The sequence below is a fragment of the Poromitra crassiceps genome (assembly GCF_964638095.1).
Source record: "Poromitra crassiceps genome assembly, chromosome: 28".
Taxonomy (NCBI): Eukaryota; Metazoa; Chordata; class Actinopteri; order Beryciformes; family Melamphaidae; genus Poromitra; species Poromitra crassiceps.
In genome coordinates, this window is record NC_139651.1 from 7,222,148 (window position 1) to 7,239,465 (window position 17,318).

General features: G+C 43.6%; 1 protein-coding gene across 1 annotated transcript; it reads right to left on the reverse strand.

The window, feature by feature from the left end:
* Positions 1-2,169: 2,169 nt before the first annotated feature.
* Positions 2,170-6,471, reverse strand: irx6a (iroquois homeobox 6a; the record flags this gene model as incomplete). Its single annotated transcript, XM_083662292.1, has 6 exons — positions 2,170-2,276; positions 2,552-3,202; positions 3,435-3,730; positions 4,040-4,149; positions 5,040-5,309; positions 6,406-6,471. 6 exons carry the CDS (start codon positions 6,469-6,471, stop codon positions 2,170-2,172), a joined length of 1,500 nt encoding a protein of 499 aa, XP_083518418.1.
* Positions 6,472-17,318: the final 10,847 nt, after the last annotated feature.

Consider the following 17,318-nt stretch of genomic DNA (forward strand, 5'->3'; position numbering starts at 1 on the left):
GACTAATAACATGATTATTACAAACATATAGCCTAATCCCCCAAATTCCACCTCAAATGGTGTTTTTATGTTCTATATAAGATAGGCCTAGGTTATTTGGCATTGGCAGTGGCCTTGAATCTAATTCATACCAGTGTTCAGTCCTAAAATCCAACGAAATTACTAAAAGTGGAGAAATAGCCTAATGCAACTATATGAGAAGTCATTGTTTCAATTGGTTCTGGATTTACACTAACTGTCAACAATATAAAGCTATATCAAGAAAGTAGGCCTATTTAATTTGGAATTTGATTAGTGACGAAATATAGTTTGTCCCACCACTTGTTTTAATTAAGACAGGCAAACTGCTCAGAAGTTATTGATGTTGGAGCAAAGCATTTGGCCTGACGGTAGGTTAAAAAAATTAAATTAAATCGCTTTCTGATCAATAGGCTATAGAAGGAATTACATGTCAAGATGGATTTCTGTGCACTCTGTGTAGATTGAGGCGTCAGAATCAATATCCTATCAGAAATTAAACCCTTTGTTTGCACATCATTTGTCATTTAGCCTATACGGAACGGAACGATTTGATTTTTAAAGTTTGAGATCGAGGATCAAAAAAGTTTTTTTAGACCGTCACTCAGGACGCATCACAGCCGTTAGCCTATCAAAACAGCCGAATCAAAGGGGCTTTGATACGGGCCATGTGAACTTCTCTGGGTTTGTTTGATTCTACAAATGACCTTTTAATTAACACAATATTAAGTTATTGCAGTACGACTCGCTACACAGGGGACAAAGCAGCATTCACTCTATAGCTCCCCATGCGCGCCTGGCTGCGTGCCTTGGAACAGTAACAAAGTGTTTGATGCCACTAGTGATTAGATCCTGACAACATGAGATGATGTCCTTTCTTCAGCAGCGACTTGTGGATTTCACTCACGTCCTCGTCATGACGTCATCCTGACCTTGTTCCAACAGTGCTGCTCCGAGGCAAGATGATCATATCAAACTTTGATCAAAACGCGCACATCCTCAAATGTTTTAATTGGCCGATTGGAACGTTGAACTCTAAATAACACGACACAGAGAACGAAAGCTCTTGGGGAAAAAATGCATTCATATAAAACGTTTCATGAAGGGGCAAAACACAGAATAAGCACGTTTAAACACAATGACAAATTATTCTCCAGGTCACCATCAGCAGATGCAGTCCGCTTTATGTCCACTCGCAGCAAGCATTTCTCTTTTAAATCAGGCAAATGCCAATAGGATATCCATGATGGGGAAACGCAACATGTGACAAAATATTTAAAGGAGATACCAAATCAACCAATTCAACAATTAAATAAATAGCCTAAATAAACAAATAAATAGCTTAAATAAATAGACGAGATCCCAAACAACAAATAAATAGGTAAATAAATAGCCTATACGACACGCGATTGCCCATACACAAATTTGGCCATTCCCATTCGGCCGTTTCTCACCGTTGCTTCTAAAATCCTTGCATAAAGTCATTATGAACACCATAAAAACAACATTGTGCAAAATGATAGCCCGCACGTCCACAGTTTGAATCGTCGGTTCTCCCTGCAGCAGCGCCGGCTATAGGTAGTTCCCATGTGTCATCAGGCCGCTCCTCGGCCCGTGTCCTTAAGTGCATAAGAAATGTCCCGTTATTTGTTCTCGTGCAGCGGCCACCAATCTAATAAGAAAAATAAACAAACAAATGATCTTGAATAAGAATAAACACATCACTAAAGTAGTATTCAATATATATTAATATGTATTCCCCCACCCCAACAATTTAGTTGGAATACAAAATAGCCTATTTAAATTCCAATGTTATTAATTAGTATAGAGACATCATGCTTATGTGGTAGGCTAACCATCAACATCTCAACAGCAAAATGTTAAAATAAAATATAACAACTTATACAATGATATTATTGTTAATTGAGGGGCAGTGTTGACCACTGTTGTGTGTGTGTGTGTGTGTGTGAGAGAGAGAGAGAGAGAGTGCGTGTGTGTATGACTGAGTGTGTAGGCTATATGGCTACAGGTATAGCATGTTTGTATGCCTTTATGTGTGTGTGCGTGTGAGTGCACGCGTCGCAGAGGGCAGTGGTCGTTGGTGACTTCCCCCATTTCTTCCGTGTCATGCAGTTGAGAGGCTCACCTGCTTCACCTCTTCATCAGCGGTCTGAATGCAGTGACCTTGTCATCCTGTACAGTCCTGCAGGCTTCACTGAGCTCAGGCGACTCTGCCTCAGCCTTGCCCCCGGAGAATCCTGCACATCCAAAATACAACCACATCTAAGAAAAGCTGCTTTAGGTTGGTGCAGCTATATAGCTGACTAAAGCACAAGTGAAAATGTGTAGTGCACCAGAGTCTTACAACTTTGCTTTGCAAAGCTCCAATAATTCTTGGTAAAAAAAAACATATTTGGCAGTGTTCTATAGGAGATATTTAAAACATTTGTTTTGTATTAGACATTATGGAGATTAATTTTAGCCCTCATGTGGATAATGTATATCACTGGAGGTTAGAATAAGAATGACATACCTTGGATAGTGGAGTACTGACATGTGTCTTGGAGTGCAGGGTAGGAGGAACAGTGCAGTTGCAGGCCCTTGTGGCTGTAGCTGCCTGTGCCATAGACCTTCGAGTGCAAGAGTGGACCCTCCTGGAAGGGGTTCTCAGCATGGCTCAAGCTGCTAGAGTCGCGGAGGCCCCTTATCGCCCCGGGGAGCCTGGCTCTCTGGAGCTGGCAGTCCCCGGCCGAGTTGCCTGTCCTCAGCTCAGAGCTGTGCTGTGGGCTCAGCGTGGCCGCCGTGCGCGCCAGAGACCAGATCCGCGGCTTGTCTGACGCTTCGAAGTGGGCGAGGGCCAGCGTTCCCATGGGGGTGGTCGAGGAGGGCGGCGGCGGCGGCTTGGTGGACACCACGGGATCCAGGAAGTCAGAGGGCAGAGGAGGGAGCACGGCCATGCTCTTGATGGCGCAGGGGAAAGGGTGGAAGCTGTTGGCCAAGCTCAGGTGCAGCTCGGAGCCGCAGTCTCTCTTTTGAGGGGCCCCGGCCAGCGCCATGGCCCTCTGGAGGTCCTGCTCATCCGGAGACACCTTCTCACAGTCACTGTCCAGCTTGTCACATTCATCCTCCAAGTCCTCCAGGTCACTCAGACGCAAGTCCTTCTCTTCCTTGCAATCACTCGAATCTGCATAGAGAACAACATGCATGGGAGTTTAAGAATGTATAACTGTGCTCAGATAGTTGCCCCAGTATTTATTTTATTTACATCTGAACAACTTTTTAAACAGGAAACATTTTGACCCATGGGTTCTACTGAAGACAACAAATCATATACAATTCTTTTTTTATTTCATAAAGTGTAAGAACTGGTTCAACAAACTGTTTCCCACCAACTAAGGAGGGGCACTGAACTTTACCTTTGGTGACACACTCTTGGTCACTCTTGTCAAGGTCGTCCTTCCTGTCATCACCGGCTTTGTTCTTTGGCGACCAGGTCATCTTGTTCTCCTTCTTTAGCCTCCTGCGGGCGTTGGCGAACCAGGTGGACACTTGGGTGAGGGTCATTTTGGTGATGATGGCCAGCATGATCTTCTCGCCCTTGGTGGGGTAGGGGTTCTTGCGGTGCTCGTACAGCCACGTTTTCAGGGTGCTTGTGGTTTCCCGGGTTGCGTTCTTTCTTCGGGCGCTGCCATTAAAGTCTACAGTCCCATATCTGGTGTAGGGGACACACAGAAAACACACACACATGCGCTAACCATTAGCATTGTTAGCAAAGGACTCAGACTGTCACCCCAGACCCCCTCCACCCCCAGGAGTGTTGTTTGAAATATATACAGCTCTGCTGCAACTATCAGTATGGAGTTACACCCTGACCTTTGATGAATGTGGCATATATCCCCACATAACAGTGAAGTGGTGCTTACATAAATGATCATTATTACTCAACTGCAGAATGCTTTTTGGCAGGTCTGCTCAAGCTTAAAGGACGTAGTGGAGAGAAATGAGTGCGGTCGGACCTTACCTGTCGTATTGATACTGGCCCAGTGAATGGTCGTAAGGATAGTATGCAGCAGTTTGAGCGATGCCGGAGTGCAGAGTGCCTTTGCTGTCCTTGATGTCATACTGTGGACTCTATAAACGAGAAGGAAGTTGTTATAACGCGACATAATGACATTCTGTTCCAATCTTCCTCTATGCTTTTTACAAGTTATCATACGGAATGAACGTTTCTTATTTTTGCCCTCTTTAAAAAGTGAATCTGTGTTGCAGCTGGAAGAAAATTAGCATATTTATGATATGACCTATCCTTGTTTTTACTTTATTAGTGACAGCAAGTAAACATGTGCTATAGAGGATCAATTTCAAGCATGGACAATAAACAACTTGATTCCTGGATTGATTATCAGGCAACCATAGAAATTAAGAGGAGATCAACAAGACAAGTTCAAGGTGCACTGCAGAAATGTCCATCTTAACAAGCAATTTACTCTTACAGCCACTCTTAAACTCTTATAAGTGTTTCCACTTGTTCTGGCTGATATCATTATACTTTTTTCCCAGTGCAGGTCCACTTGCCTCATTACACACAAGTGCCAATATTTTGAAAAACTGCAGAATCACTCCAACTGTGTGTGTGTGTGTGTGTGTGTGTGTGTGTGTGTGTGTGTGTGTGTGTGTGTGTGTGTGTGTGTGTGTGTGTGTGTGTGTGTGTGTGTGTGTGTGTGTGTGTGTGTGCGTGCGTGCGTGCGTGCGTGCGTGCGCGTGTGTGTGTGTGTGCGCGCACTTGAGACAAGTTTGCATTGCATGAGCTGCACAAGTGAAACTCCTATCTCACCCTTGGCATGCTTTTTCACCTGTTTTAAGAAATAAATTTACCTATTTCAAGACTCAATCCCGGATTAAACGGCTTGTCAACATGAATATGTTTGCACTGCGGGATTAATTGATCAACAGAACTCGGTTGATCGATCTGGCTGAGGCATCCCCCCCCTCTCTCCCCCCTTGCTGAGGTGCATACTCACCAGAGTGGAGTAGAGAGCGGACGGCTCCGTGCTGTACGGGAAGTAGTTGGCGTAGTTGTGGCTGGCGGCGGCCGCTGCAGCGTAGGGAGAGCTGTACATCCCCAGCGCCGCGTTCAGCTCCGTCCGGCTGCCGGCGTGCAGGAGCCGGTTCTCGTAGGACGGGCAGCAGAAGGAGGTGGCGGCGGCGGTCTGGGAGCCGCCCGTCCCGTCAGAGACCGACCTGGAAATCGAATCGCAGCAAGTCGTACTGGGGTTTGCCGACACGAAAAACTGCATGAAGAGAATCGTGGATAGACATGGTCATTGGCTGTTTGAGCTCTTGCTGTATCTGGATGTGTGTGTCAGTGTGTGTGTGTGTGTGTGTGTGTGTGTGTGTGTGTGTGTGTGTGTGTGATAGATATATCTGAGGTGAGGTGATGCACTGGAAAAGAAAAAAAATCCATCTGAACAAATCTGTCAGTCTACTTGGAGTCTGATTTGCCTTAAAATACATGAACAAAGTGCATTGGAAACAAGAAGACATTTAATCTCACCCCACTGGCACATTTTTCACTTGCTTTAAGAAAAATAAGATTTTAAGATTGGATCGAAAACTAAATGACATTGGATGGACATTTTTTCAGTGATATGGTGCAGGTAAAATGAAAAAACCCGCGCGCAATCCGTGCGTAAAAGTGACCTGCTCGACTTTATCTTCGGCTTCTAAATTGTTATTTATGGAAAAAGAACAGTCTATAGTTTCAATATCCATTGATATTTCAAATTCTAAATATTTAAACTTAATATAGAGGCTATAGGCTAACGTTTCATCCAATATATCACCGCTGAGCGAGAGTAGATTTTATCGAGATAAAAGTTGGGTAGGCTATAACTTTACTTGGATAGTCTAACTTTCGCCCCTCATTCGACTTGAACTTCTCCGAACTTCTCGTGTGGGATAACATGTTTCCAGAACAGGTAAAATAAACACTTTAATAGCTTTTAAATCCTTCAAAATAATTCAATTTGCCCAACATCATTCCAGCTGTCCCGGTAATTTGAATAGAAAGTTTGCGAGTGTCTACAGCATGACAGCGCAATAACACCTCGTAGTCTGTAAAAGGTGACAGTCATCTCTATTGTCATCAGAATAACACGTGAGTTCATTCATAATTCAGTGTAATTGGACTTGGGTGCGTGTATATCGATATTTGGTTCAACAACAAAAGCGCACCACTATAGCTGTCAATACTGTCAAAGCAGTTACTCATGCGCCGGTGTATCTGATTAGAGGAGCATCCTCTGATGGAGAAAAAAATAAAATATGTAATAACACATTTGTGTGTGGGTGCAAGTTTAGGTGAAATTAAAAAATATAATTGCTTACCTGTGAAGTTGCATTGTACGGATATCCAAACTGCGAGAAAGACATAGCTGCTTCTTTTAAAACCATCAGCAATATTCTTCAGCCTTGATCGATTGCAACCAATTCTACTTCAAATCCACAGTCTTGCACACATTTCCACGCACGGCCTTTCGCTCAATAATAGATGACTGCACTCATAGGAGGGAGACTTTAGGCTGGCACCAGCTGCAGATTGTTTTATATGAATGAATAATCCCCCCGAAGGACCTGATAAGAAATGAAATTAAGCGTCATTACGTGCAAAAAAATGTTGTTGTGTTAGCTGAAGGAGGCTTAAAGGATAACGTAAGACTTGCAAGATATGGACTCTGCTTGTGCTATTATTTGTGGCTCTATAGTTCTTTAGCATTCATCCATGCAAGGGTATCAGCGTGACGTCATTGCAATCCCGGAACGGCAGGCAGGGGTACCAGGGACAGAATAATGGCTTTGCCAATCACGTCCAACACAGGGTTCTCTTAAGGTGCACTGTACACAGTCTTGTCCCTCTTTGTGCAATGAAATTCTTCACCGATTTACAGATAAAAGAAGGATTCGGGAAATAAATCGGTTCTAGTGTAGTCCAATATTGAATTATAACATGATCCTGATGCCAAACGGCATAAAACATCCAAGACAGCATTATGAGTTACCACAATCACAATCAGTGTGATCACAATCTCACATAGACAGTAGGCTATAGGTGATAATATAGACCCCCCCCCCCTAAGCAAATCCTATCTAAACTGGAAAAGTATCCAGTGTTTTGTTGTGAATATAGTCTAAATACAGGACGTGTTTCCTTAGATTCAGCTTGAATAAAATCTGGTTGAACATGCATCTCCACAAACTCCACGTTTTCCCCCGACCTCTGTTCGCCTCTGGCTGTCTGGCCATAGGTCCAACCCGGAGTTAATGACGATGATGTTTCTATATTTCTCTATTAGCGGGGCAGTCCCAGCAGGTACGGATAGAGAGGTTTTTGGCAGGTCAATAGACCAGTGATTGATGCGCGCCTGGAGACCTACGTGACCATTACGCGTAATGCGTAATTGTATCAATTAACAAATGGATACATACCCTTGTTTAACCAACGCGTAACAGAGTGAAAATATGCCTTAGAGGTGAAATCCGAAGAGCTGGGAGGGGGGGAGACAGTGGAAGCCCTGCTCTCCAGTCTAATTAAATATCAGTGGATGGGGGCGACGAGAATTGCATTTTAATTGAATGATGCGCACTTGAAAGATGAGGAAGGAATGAGGCTGCCTCCCCCTCCTTGTATGAGTGTGTGAAGTGGTGGAACGTGTGATTATTTCCCCATAGAAGATAGCATATTATTTGTATTGGTCACAGCGATGATGAGATGAGAGTCACCCGCTTGATTCCGACTATCGCGGATTGTAGGCTACAAGGTCTCCAGGACTGTGTGTGTCCATGCCTTTCCAGGACTGATACAAAAATTGCGTTTCCTTCCCTGGAGGCGCATCTGCGATTACCGTCTTTCTCTCCGAGGGGCGCTAAAGAGCCGCGTAGATGGAGACGCCACCGTCAGAGATTGAACACTGAGATAATGTGGACGGAGTGGTCATGGCCCAGGTTTCGGGAAGTGCCATTTTTATACACGCAGTCACCACGGTAACTCTCACACGACACAGACCACGTCGTCGGTTTTGACAAGTGCTCATTGCCCCTGACAGGCATGTCTCGGTCTCCTGTATGCTTCAACAGTTAGCTTTCCCACGTTGCCAAAGTGCATCAAACCTTTTCATTTGCTAGAGTTGTTCCTTGTGTGAATAAAATATGTTTTCCATTTCAACATGTCCCTCCCTTCAGTGTTCAATCCTGACTTTTCATAATAGCCTACTTCAAATTAGATCCAGGGCCATGGTGCCCCCAGACTCTTTGTGGGGGCACAGATTCACATACATGCAATTTAACACTTAATAACATGGCTAATAAAACCACAAATGAAAGAAAGGGACCTGCCAACTTGACCATAATTGCATTTTCAAGTAGCTATAACTTGTGGAAGGAACTAAAACATTATTTTATGTATTTATTATGTCTTGTATTTTATAATGTTTATGTTTTGGACATTGCAATTTCAACTTCTGGGACAGTTACTATCACTATCAATAATAATAAACTGTTGACATGATTGGAATCATCATAACGAAAAGCATGTTTAGGTTGTAACACTTTATAATACTGTAACTGCACACTATTAAGCATTCTATTACTAAATACTTAATTCATAATTTATAAAGCATTGTTCATACATTACTAAACATTAGTAAGTAATTCATAAACACAGTTATACATGTTTTATTCCTGATTAATAAGCTAATCTATATTGTATTTAACGATTGTATTTAATCTAATTTATAAATGCTTTGTAAGGCATAGATGAGGTCACAATAAATACTTAACTAACAACTACTAACTACCTTCATTACATGTCGCATGCCTAGGGGGTGGCCAGGGGCGGCCCTGGCCACACCCTTGGCCACACCAAAATCCCGAGGTTGGCAGTGTCCGAGGCTGACATTACTGTCTTTCATTTTTAAAGCTAGAGTGAAGATACTGATGTCATATGAAACTAGAAGACCTATGGCATACATTAGCATGCCATGCTAGCTTGTTAGCAAGGGGGCAAAATAACACTCCAAAGTTAAGCTTTGGCGACGGAAAAACTGGCATGGCCCTTTTCAAAGGGGTCCCTTGACCTCTCTCCTCGAGATGTCTGAATGAGAATGGGTCCTATTGGTACCCTTTGAATTTCCCCATTTTTCAAAGCCTTGGCTTAATTACAAAATTGAAAATTAAAAACATTTTTTTTTATGTGAATGCATAACTGCCAAGGCTTTGAAAAATGCAACCTCATCTCTAAAGGGGGAGACTCGTGGGTACCCATAGAACCCATTCTCATTCACATATCTTAAGGTCAGAGGTCAAGGGCCCCTTGAAAATGGCCATGCCAGTTTTTCCCTCGCCAAACTTTTGCCTAAATTTGGAGCGCTATTTAGCCCTCTTGCCGACAAGCTAGCATGACATGGTTGATGCCCTAGGTCTTCTAGGTCCTCCAGGATTTTGGGGGTGCACCTGGGGTGGCCAATCAGATTTAAGGGGTGGCCCTGGCCACCCCCCAGGCACGCCGCATGTAATTAAGGTACTTAGTTGTTAGTTAAGGTAGTCAGTAGTTGTTATTAAGTATTTTGTGTGACCTCATCTAAAGTGAGGACTATCTATGCCTTACAACATTTATAAATGAGATTAAATATGATTGTTAAACACATGATAAATTATCTTATTAATCAGGAATAAAACATTTATAACTGCTTAGGGATTACTTACAATTGCTTAGTATTGTATGAACAATGCTTTATAAATGATGTATTACTAATATATGTATTTACTAATACGCTTAATAGTGTGCAGTTATTATAGAGTGTTACCGTTTATGCTAATGTGTGAGTTGGATATCAAATATCTGAGAGGGCACAGGCATGCTCCATCAGTTTGAATGGTCATGCCGCAGCATGATAACAACAATCAGCAAAACATAAACATCTTTAACATAGTAAATGCACACTATTGATAGTGAATATGAGGATGTATTTATCTTAAGGAGAACGCATGGTTCCATGCCCAGACAGTTATTGCATAGGGGAATGTGCACACGGGGAAGGTTGAAACAGGCTAAATGTAATTGCACACGGGTGGTCGATGCATTTCACAAGGGCATGCATGATGGTCCAAGTGCATATGGACAGATTCATGTATAATGCATGTCCAGCAGTCAGTGTAGATCTCACTGAATCAGGCCCAAATGAACGCACACCACAATGCCCTTCTCTCTCTACACGTGTGCCAGCTCTACAATGAGGCAATCTTTAACAGTGTTTTGTTTGGATTTCAACTCACATTTAAACTTTTTTTTTTCAGCAGACAACGGCCAACAATCTCTTTCTCAGATGTTTGTGCCCCTGTGTGGCAAGCTGAACAGTATTTTTTCAAAATAGGGTTACTTTTAGGTAGTTAAAATGTAACTTAAGTTAACGTCTTTTATTGTGAATAAGTTAAGCACTTAGTAAACTGCATGACGTAGAGTAGTTTTCCCAACATTCATTTCCCTGTGATACATTAGTCTATAAAGAGCTTCTATTTCAGCAGCAGAGAGAGATTGAGAAACCTTTCTAAAGGAACCCAAGTTCAAAGCCCTTTGTCAGCAACCATCCGCCCTGCTGAAGTGTCTCTAACCAAGACTTGAAATCCAGTTCCAGGGAATCTGTAGGCTAAGAGCAGAGCCTGACCTCTGTGACCCCTGTGGAGATTTTTTTTACAGGATCAATGGAGTAAACTATAGTACATTTTATATATAAATTATATTATATATATTAATTAATTCATAATAATGAATTAATTACATTATATATATATATATATATATATATATATATATATATATACCGTATATATACAATATATATATAGCAGACATCAGCTGATCCAATTTAAAGTTGCTCACCGTCTTAACTATTCCAAGCATAAGTTACACAAGTTCTTCCCTTCTGTCTCACCACTGTGTGACAGGTGTCAAGTGTCTGGTTCTGCCCTTCACTAATGGGATTCTGGGCCAAAATATTTGATTGGTACTCTAAGGCCTACAAAATAACCCTCCAGCCGGAGGCAGAACTCGCCATCTTCGGCTGCTCGGAGTCCTCTCTGAACTTCCCTACAGCTGTGCAACAATCTCGAAAAACAGGGGACAACTGTTGCCAAAAAACTCATTCTGAAGGAATGGAAGTCGTCCTCTTCACCTTCTTTCCAACTGTGGTTGATGGACATGACCTCTGTTATACAGATGGAGAGACTTAGGTTCTTGAGGACCAACTCACTTAAAAAGTTTCCAACCATTTGGGTAGCCTAGGTAAACCCAGCCCCCACGTGATCTGCTCTCAGAGTTCCCAGTCACTAGACCTTGTGACTGTAAGCAGGGTGAGCCTGAGAGCAGGTCACTGGGGGCTGGGTTTACCCAGGCTACCATTTGGGACCCATTTCTAGCCTACCTTGATGAGGTTAGGGGTGACGGCTGACTCGCCTGGCTGGTTTCTCATGGACCCCTTGTGTGAGATCCCAGGTACAATATCTCTCACAAGCACATAAGCACCTTATGCAGCTGGTAATCACGTACTATTGAATGCCAATAATATGTTTTTTTTCCTTTTCCTGTGTCTGAGTGTGTTCGTTTGTCTTGTCTGTGCAATAAGGTCGTTTTTTAACGCGATTTCTAGAATACTCTTCAAAAGTCATAAAAGTGGTCCTCATTTGTGAAGATTATCTTGCTGAACACAGTTAGCTGTTTCATAAACCTTTGTTAACCACAGACCTCATTTCATGCATTTAACCAAAATTCCCTTACAAAAATCCCACTGACTTTCACACGTAGGAACCAGGAAGTGCAGGGACTTCTGGGTAAGCCTACAAAAATACATCATCCCTGCAGTACTCGATTCTAAAACGTTCTGTCTGTCTGTGTGTGAGTGAGTGAGTGAGTGAGCAGAATTGTGTTGGGTCACAGCTATGCCATTTTGCGTGCGATCGCGCTGAATCTTTCAGGAAGTGTAAAAGCACCCCTGGCCTGCGGGAGCGTGTTTTTGAATTAGGTAAATTAGGGCGACTAAATGGGCAAAAATGGATAATTAGTGGCCAAAATGCATCAACACAGGTTCAGCACCATGGAGAGCCCCAGAGTGGAGCAGCACACAGGTGAGCAGAGTTTGAATCAGCCAGTGAACTCTGGAGCATGCAGCACACAGGTGAGCAGAGTTACAATCAGTCAGTGAAGTGGACTATGAAAACCCTCTGAGGAGAGAGAGGAGAGGCTGCATACCAACTCTGTGAACGAGGCCTGACTAATGGCTAGTCACACAGGGACGGGTATCCTGCTAGGAGTGATAAACAGAAACGCATTTCAATATGAATCATGTTAACGCCACACAACAAGAGGGTCATTTGATTCAAAACTGGATAGGCTACATATCATTGTCTTGACCTAGGTCCAATAATTTTGTTGATAGTTTTACATTTCTTGCAGTACCGTTTTTCCACACAGGTCAATGCAAGGAGCACCAGAAAGTTCAGACAATCACATGAAATGATTGCAAGTCAGTTAAGTGTACTTTTCTGTGATTATCAACTTATCAGAATTGTCTTGATGCAGTAAAAAGCCTATCTAACATCTACTCTACTCAGAGAAGGCTGAGTGAAAACACGAGTTGACCCGGGACTGGTCATGTTATAAAACATCTAACTAATTGGCATAATTGGACAAAGGCACCCACTCCTTGATGGTGCATTCAAGGTTTGAAGAATAAGCAAGTAAAAAGCTCCACTAGCTGTCGTCTAAACGAACCGCTCCTCTTTAACGAGCCTGTAACGCACACCTCTGCCATTAGAGGCATCGCTGGGCAGAAGACAAATACAAAATAACACACCCTGCAAAGGTTAAGTCAACACACTATGGCTCCCAGTCTTATTCTCCACTTAATACATTTCCTATTCTGACTTAATGAACCACACAAAGCCTTGCTGCTTCTTCATAAGATGGGGGGGGGGGAGGATGCATGAGATGGTAATAAGGGCAGACAGACGGCGAGACGACAGAGGGAGAACCTCGAATCCGAGCAGGGGATGAAGCAGCACCTACCTGGAGGTGTGTGAACTCATTAAAGCCAAATTGGTCTGCCAGTGAATCCACGCGCGCTTCTGATCCGGAATTATTACTGTACACACACACACACACACGTTCCACACAAGCTTCACTCACGAGGAGCGTTATTAGTACTGCTAAATTATCGCAAATGGAAAGAAAAAGTCATAAATATTGTAATGAGAGAGAGAGCGAAGTGGATGCGGTCACAGCAGTGGCCGGTTAACACTCAAACAAACATCTCCAGGCTGGCGAATAATTACAGCACACAGAGGGAGTCATTAAAGCCTTATCAAACAGAGGGAAAGGATGGGGGGGGGATATGATATGATATGATATGATATCGTGACGACTGTTTCAATAAATCAATCTGGTCTTGAGAAGAAATGGGCTATAATTGCGCGTGACGACGTTATTAGTTTGATCGCAGTATCAGTAGTAGCGCGCCACTGTGCTCTGCTACGCTATGCTATGAGTGATATCTCTCGACAGCTAGTCTTCCTGGGATCCAAGACAACAATATACATTACATGACAAACAATGAAATATAATGCATTTCAGTATTATGCAAATGAACAATGTTTAACTTCCCTCCATCTTACCTGGACCCGTTCATTCACATAACTTCCTGGTCCGAATGATGTCATAACGATGTCATTTGCTCCGGGGAGTTCTGCAAATGAAGGTCGAGAGAGCGATAATGATAGGTGCTAGTGATAGAGTGACAGTAATAGTGACACCATGGCAAAACCGCTCCAAATGACATCATTATGACATCATTTGGTACCGGGGGAAAGTTCTGCGAATGAACGGGGGGGAGCTCTCGGTCCAGTGCGAGATGGAGAGAAGTTAAACATTGTTCATTTGCATACCGATTTTGCAATGACACAAAGCACGGTTGAAAATCACGTGGCCCTTTTAAGAATAGAATACAACGTGTATTTTAAATAGAAACGTGTGCCTCCATCGCACATGAGCGGACAGGCATAATTGGTGTTTCACTTGTACCCTCCTCATCATTACTGTGATTGCTTGTAGTCAGATGTTGAACTCAAACAAACCCCGGGCATTTTGTGTTTGTGTGAGCTGCACTCTATCCCAGAGGCCCCTGGGGCTCCTGGGACAGGGAGAGAAAGCGATTGGGAGAGAGAGCAGGAGAGAAAGGAGGCGTGTGTGTGTGTGTGTGTGTGTGTGTGTGTGTGTGTGTGTGTGTGTGTGTGTGTGTGTGTGTGTGTGTGTGTGTGTGTGTTGTTTGTGTGTGCTGTGGCTGGCAGACTTCCCTGGAGGCTCTGCTGCAAAGCTATCATCAGTGGTGGTGTCAGGGATTTGTAGCTTGTCACTGAGAGAGAAAGAGGGAGAGAGAGAGTGTGCTGGCAGTGACTCTGGGAAATAACTGCTTATGGAGAGAGCCTGTGTGTGTGTGTGTGTGTGTGTGTGTGTGAGTGTGAGAGAGAGGATGGAATGTGCGTCTATTTTCTCCCTGGGGTGTCTGCTGATGTGTGTATGGATAGGTTTGTGGGTTGATCGTATGATTTGAGGTACATGTGAAGGATCCCCCCGCGCCGTCTTTTATCTCCAGGGCCCGTAGGCCCTTGCGTCTCTGTGTGTTCTCGTTGGTGTAACACGACGTGTCTATTCTGGGTGTGTCAAAAGCTGCTGGCGGTGGCGTTGCGTGGGTCTCCGCGTCTCCTCGTGCATTAACGTTCATGTTTGGACATGAATATGATCAAATGTGTATTTTCAGTCCCCCCGCAAAATGGGGGAGTCTGTTTGCCATGTGTGTAGTAGGCTACCTCCCTGCTACTACTATGCCTATGTTTGTGTATGTGTGGTCTCTGCTAAGATGGATGCTGACTTCAGACCCAACTTTCCTTCAAGGCGGAGCGGGGCAAGCTAGCAGGCTGCTGCTGCTGCTGCCGGCTAAAAACATGTATCTGCAGAAGAAGAAGAAGAAAACGAATAAAACATGTCTCTCTGGAATGAGGAAGAAGGGTTATTTTCTCATTGATATTTTGTTTAATTCGACATTGGGGTTTGACCAGGTGTCAAGGGCCCGACGGCAGAGATGTGGACTTGGACTTGAGACTTGGTCTTGAGTCACACTTAAGTCACACACACAGTGACTTGAGACTTGTCCTCAAAGACTTGAGACTTGACTAGAGACTTGTCCTCAAAGACTTGAGACCTGACTTGGACTTGAAGGTTTGGGACTTGTGAACAATCTTTATTTTAGTTTTTTCTTCTTTTTTTGGTGATTTAACATTAAGGAAATATCTACTGATGTAATCTCGAATCATTGCTGCTACTGTATTCTAATAGATAAGGAATGAGGATAAAACAGTACATGCTTTGAATTCCTTAGTTTTAGCAATGCAGTGTTCTAAGCAGATCGGATGGCATGCAGCAGATGATAGAACGCTCATCCATAGGGACTTGAGACTTGACTTGGACTTGCCCCTCAAAGACTTGAGACTTGACTTGGACTTGCCCCTCAAAGACTTAAGACTTGACTTGGACTTGCCCCTCAAAGACTTGAGACTTGACTTGGACTTGCCCCTCAAAGACTTAAGACTTGACTTGGACTTGCCCCTCAAAGACTTAAGACTTGACTTGGACTTGCCCCTCAAAGACTTGAGACTTGACTTGGACTTGCCCCTCAAAGACTTGAGACTTGACTTGGACTTGCCCCTCAAAGACTTAAGACTTGACTTGGACTTGCCCCTCAAAGACTTGAGACTTGACTTGGACTTGCCCCTCAAAGACTTGAGACTTGACTTGGACTTGCAAAAAATGACTTGTGATCATCTCTGCCCGACGGTCACGAAACTCATAAATGGCCGTGCTTCACTTCAAGGAAAGAAACAGGGAAATGGCGGTGACGTGGTTTTCCATCCGACGGCAGCAGCAGCAAAAAGCCACTGCAGCAGCATCGCGGTCCATCTCCAGGGCCCTCCATCTCCAGGGCCCACAGAGGCAGAGAGATGGTTCCTATTACTGTCACTCCAATTACCGGCCACAGGACAGCCCATGCTGTCAACACCAAGGAGGTCATGGTATGTATTAACATGCCAGATATCTTCCCTCTCACGTATAGCTACTTTCTCATACAACGGAGAACTCGCACAACGTGCAGTACTGTATAACTTATATGTATAACTTATACGTATACTGTATCACTTTGAAATCGCTTCAGCAAATGCTCATCAACGGCTAACGACATCTATTGTTGTCAATTAAGTCATTGTTACTGCTGGGTCAAGAACCTGATAAGTTCTGCTAAAAAAAAAACAAGGTTCTGTTATCACCTTTGAGAGGATCACTATTATTCTCATGCAGCTGGTTCAATCAGTGGAGCACTGCATTTCAGACGAAGAATATATATAGTGACTAGCAATGTTGCTTGGCTGGAAAATTTTTATTTATTTATTTAAGATCCCCATTAACCACTGCCTCAAGCAGCGATTATTCGTCCTGGGGTCTGAAATGGTGGTGGTGTCCAGGTGGTTTTCCAGGACTTTGCAGATGGTTTCTTCTTTCCAGGACTAATACAGCAGCATGCTCATGACCTTCACTGGTATCTCAGTCTGAAATGTGGAAAGACCACTGAGGAAAGGCATTGGGGACCTGATGTGTGCCATATACAAAATTCCAGCCCTGTAAGGATATTGGAAACGAGCAAAAAAATTAGCGAAAAACATTGCGACACGACGGAACAGACCGCTGCAACGTTCTCCTTGTGGTTTTGATCTGTCCTTGTGAGAATAAAAGCCACGCATACTACACATATATATATCCAGAAGTGGGGAATGTGATGAGAAGCGGTGGAAGTATTGAGACACTTCTCCATTACAGAAGACAGTGCTCTGGGGGCTGAGTGCCGTCTGCTGAGCTGCCTCTCTACTGTTGCACCACAGAAAAAAGGCCCGGGCCCCCATCTGGTCCTGGTTCAGTCTGGTTGACTGAAAAGTGGTGCCAATACAAATAGCTGCGCTTGATGTTTGTTTGCATAAATTGTTTTGAAAGGGCTTCACCAGGAGTTTTTTGGGTGGATTACAGCGGGGAAGTGGGGAGCCAAGCGTGGTGGAATCATCCTCACTGAGCTGACAGTTAGATTTGCTCCTCTTTTGAAAATAAAAATAAAAGATTGTTTTGGACTTTTCTCCTCGGTTCCTGGCAGAGAGCG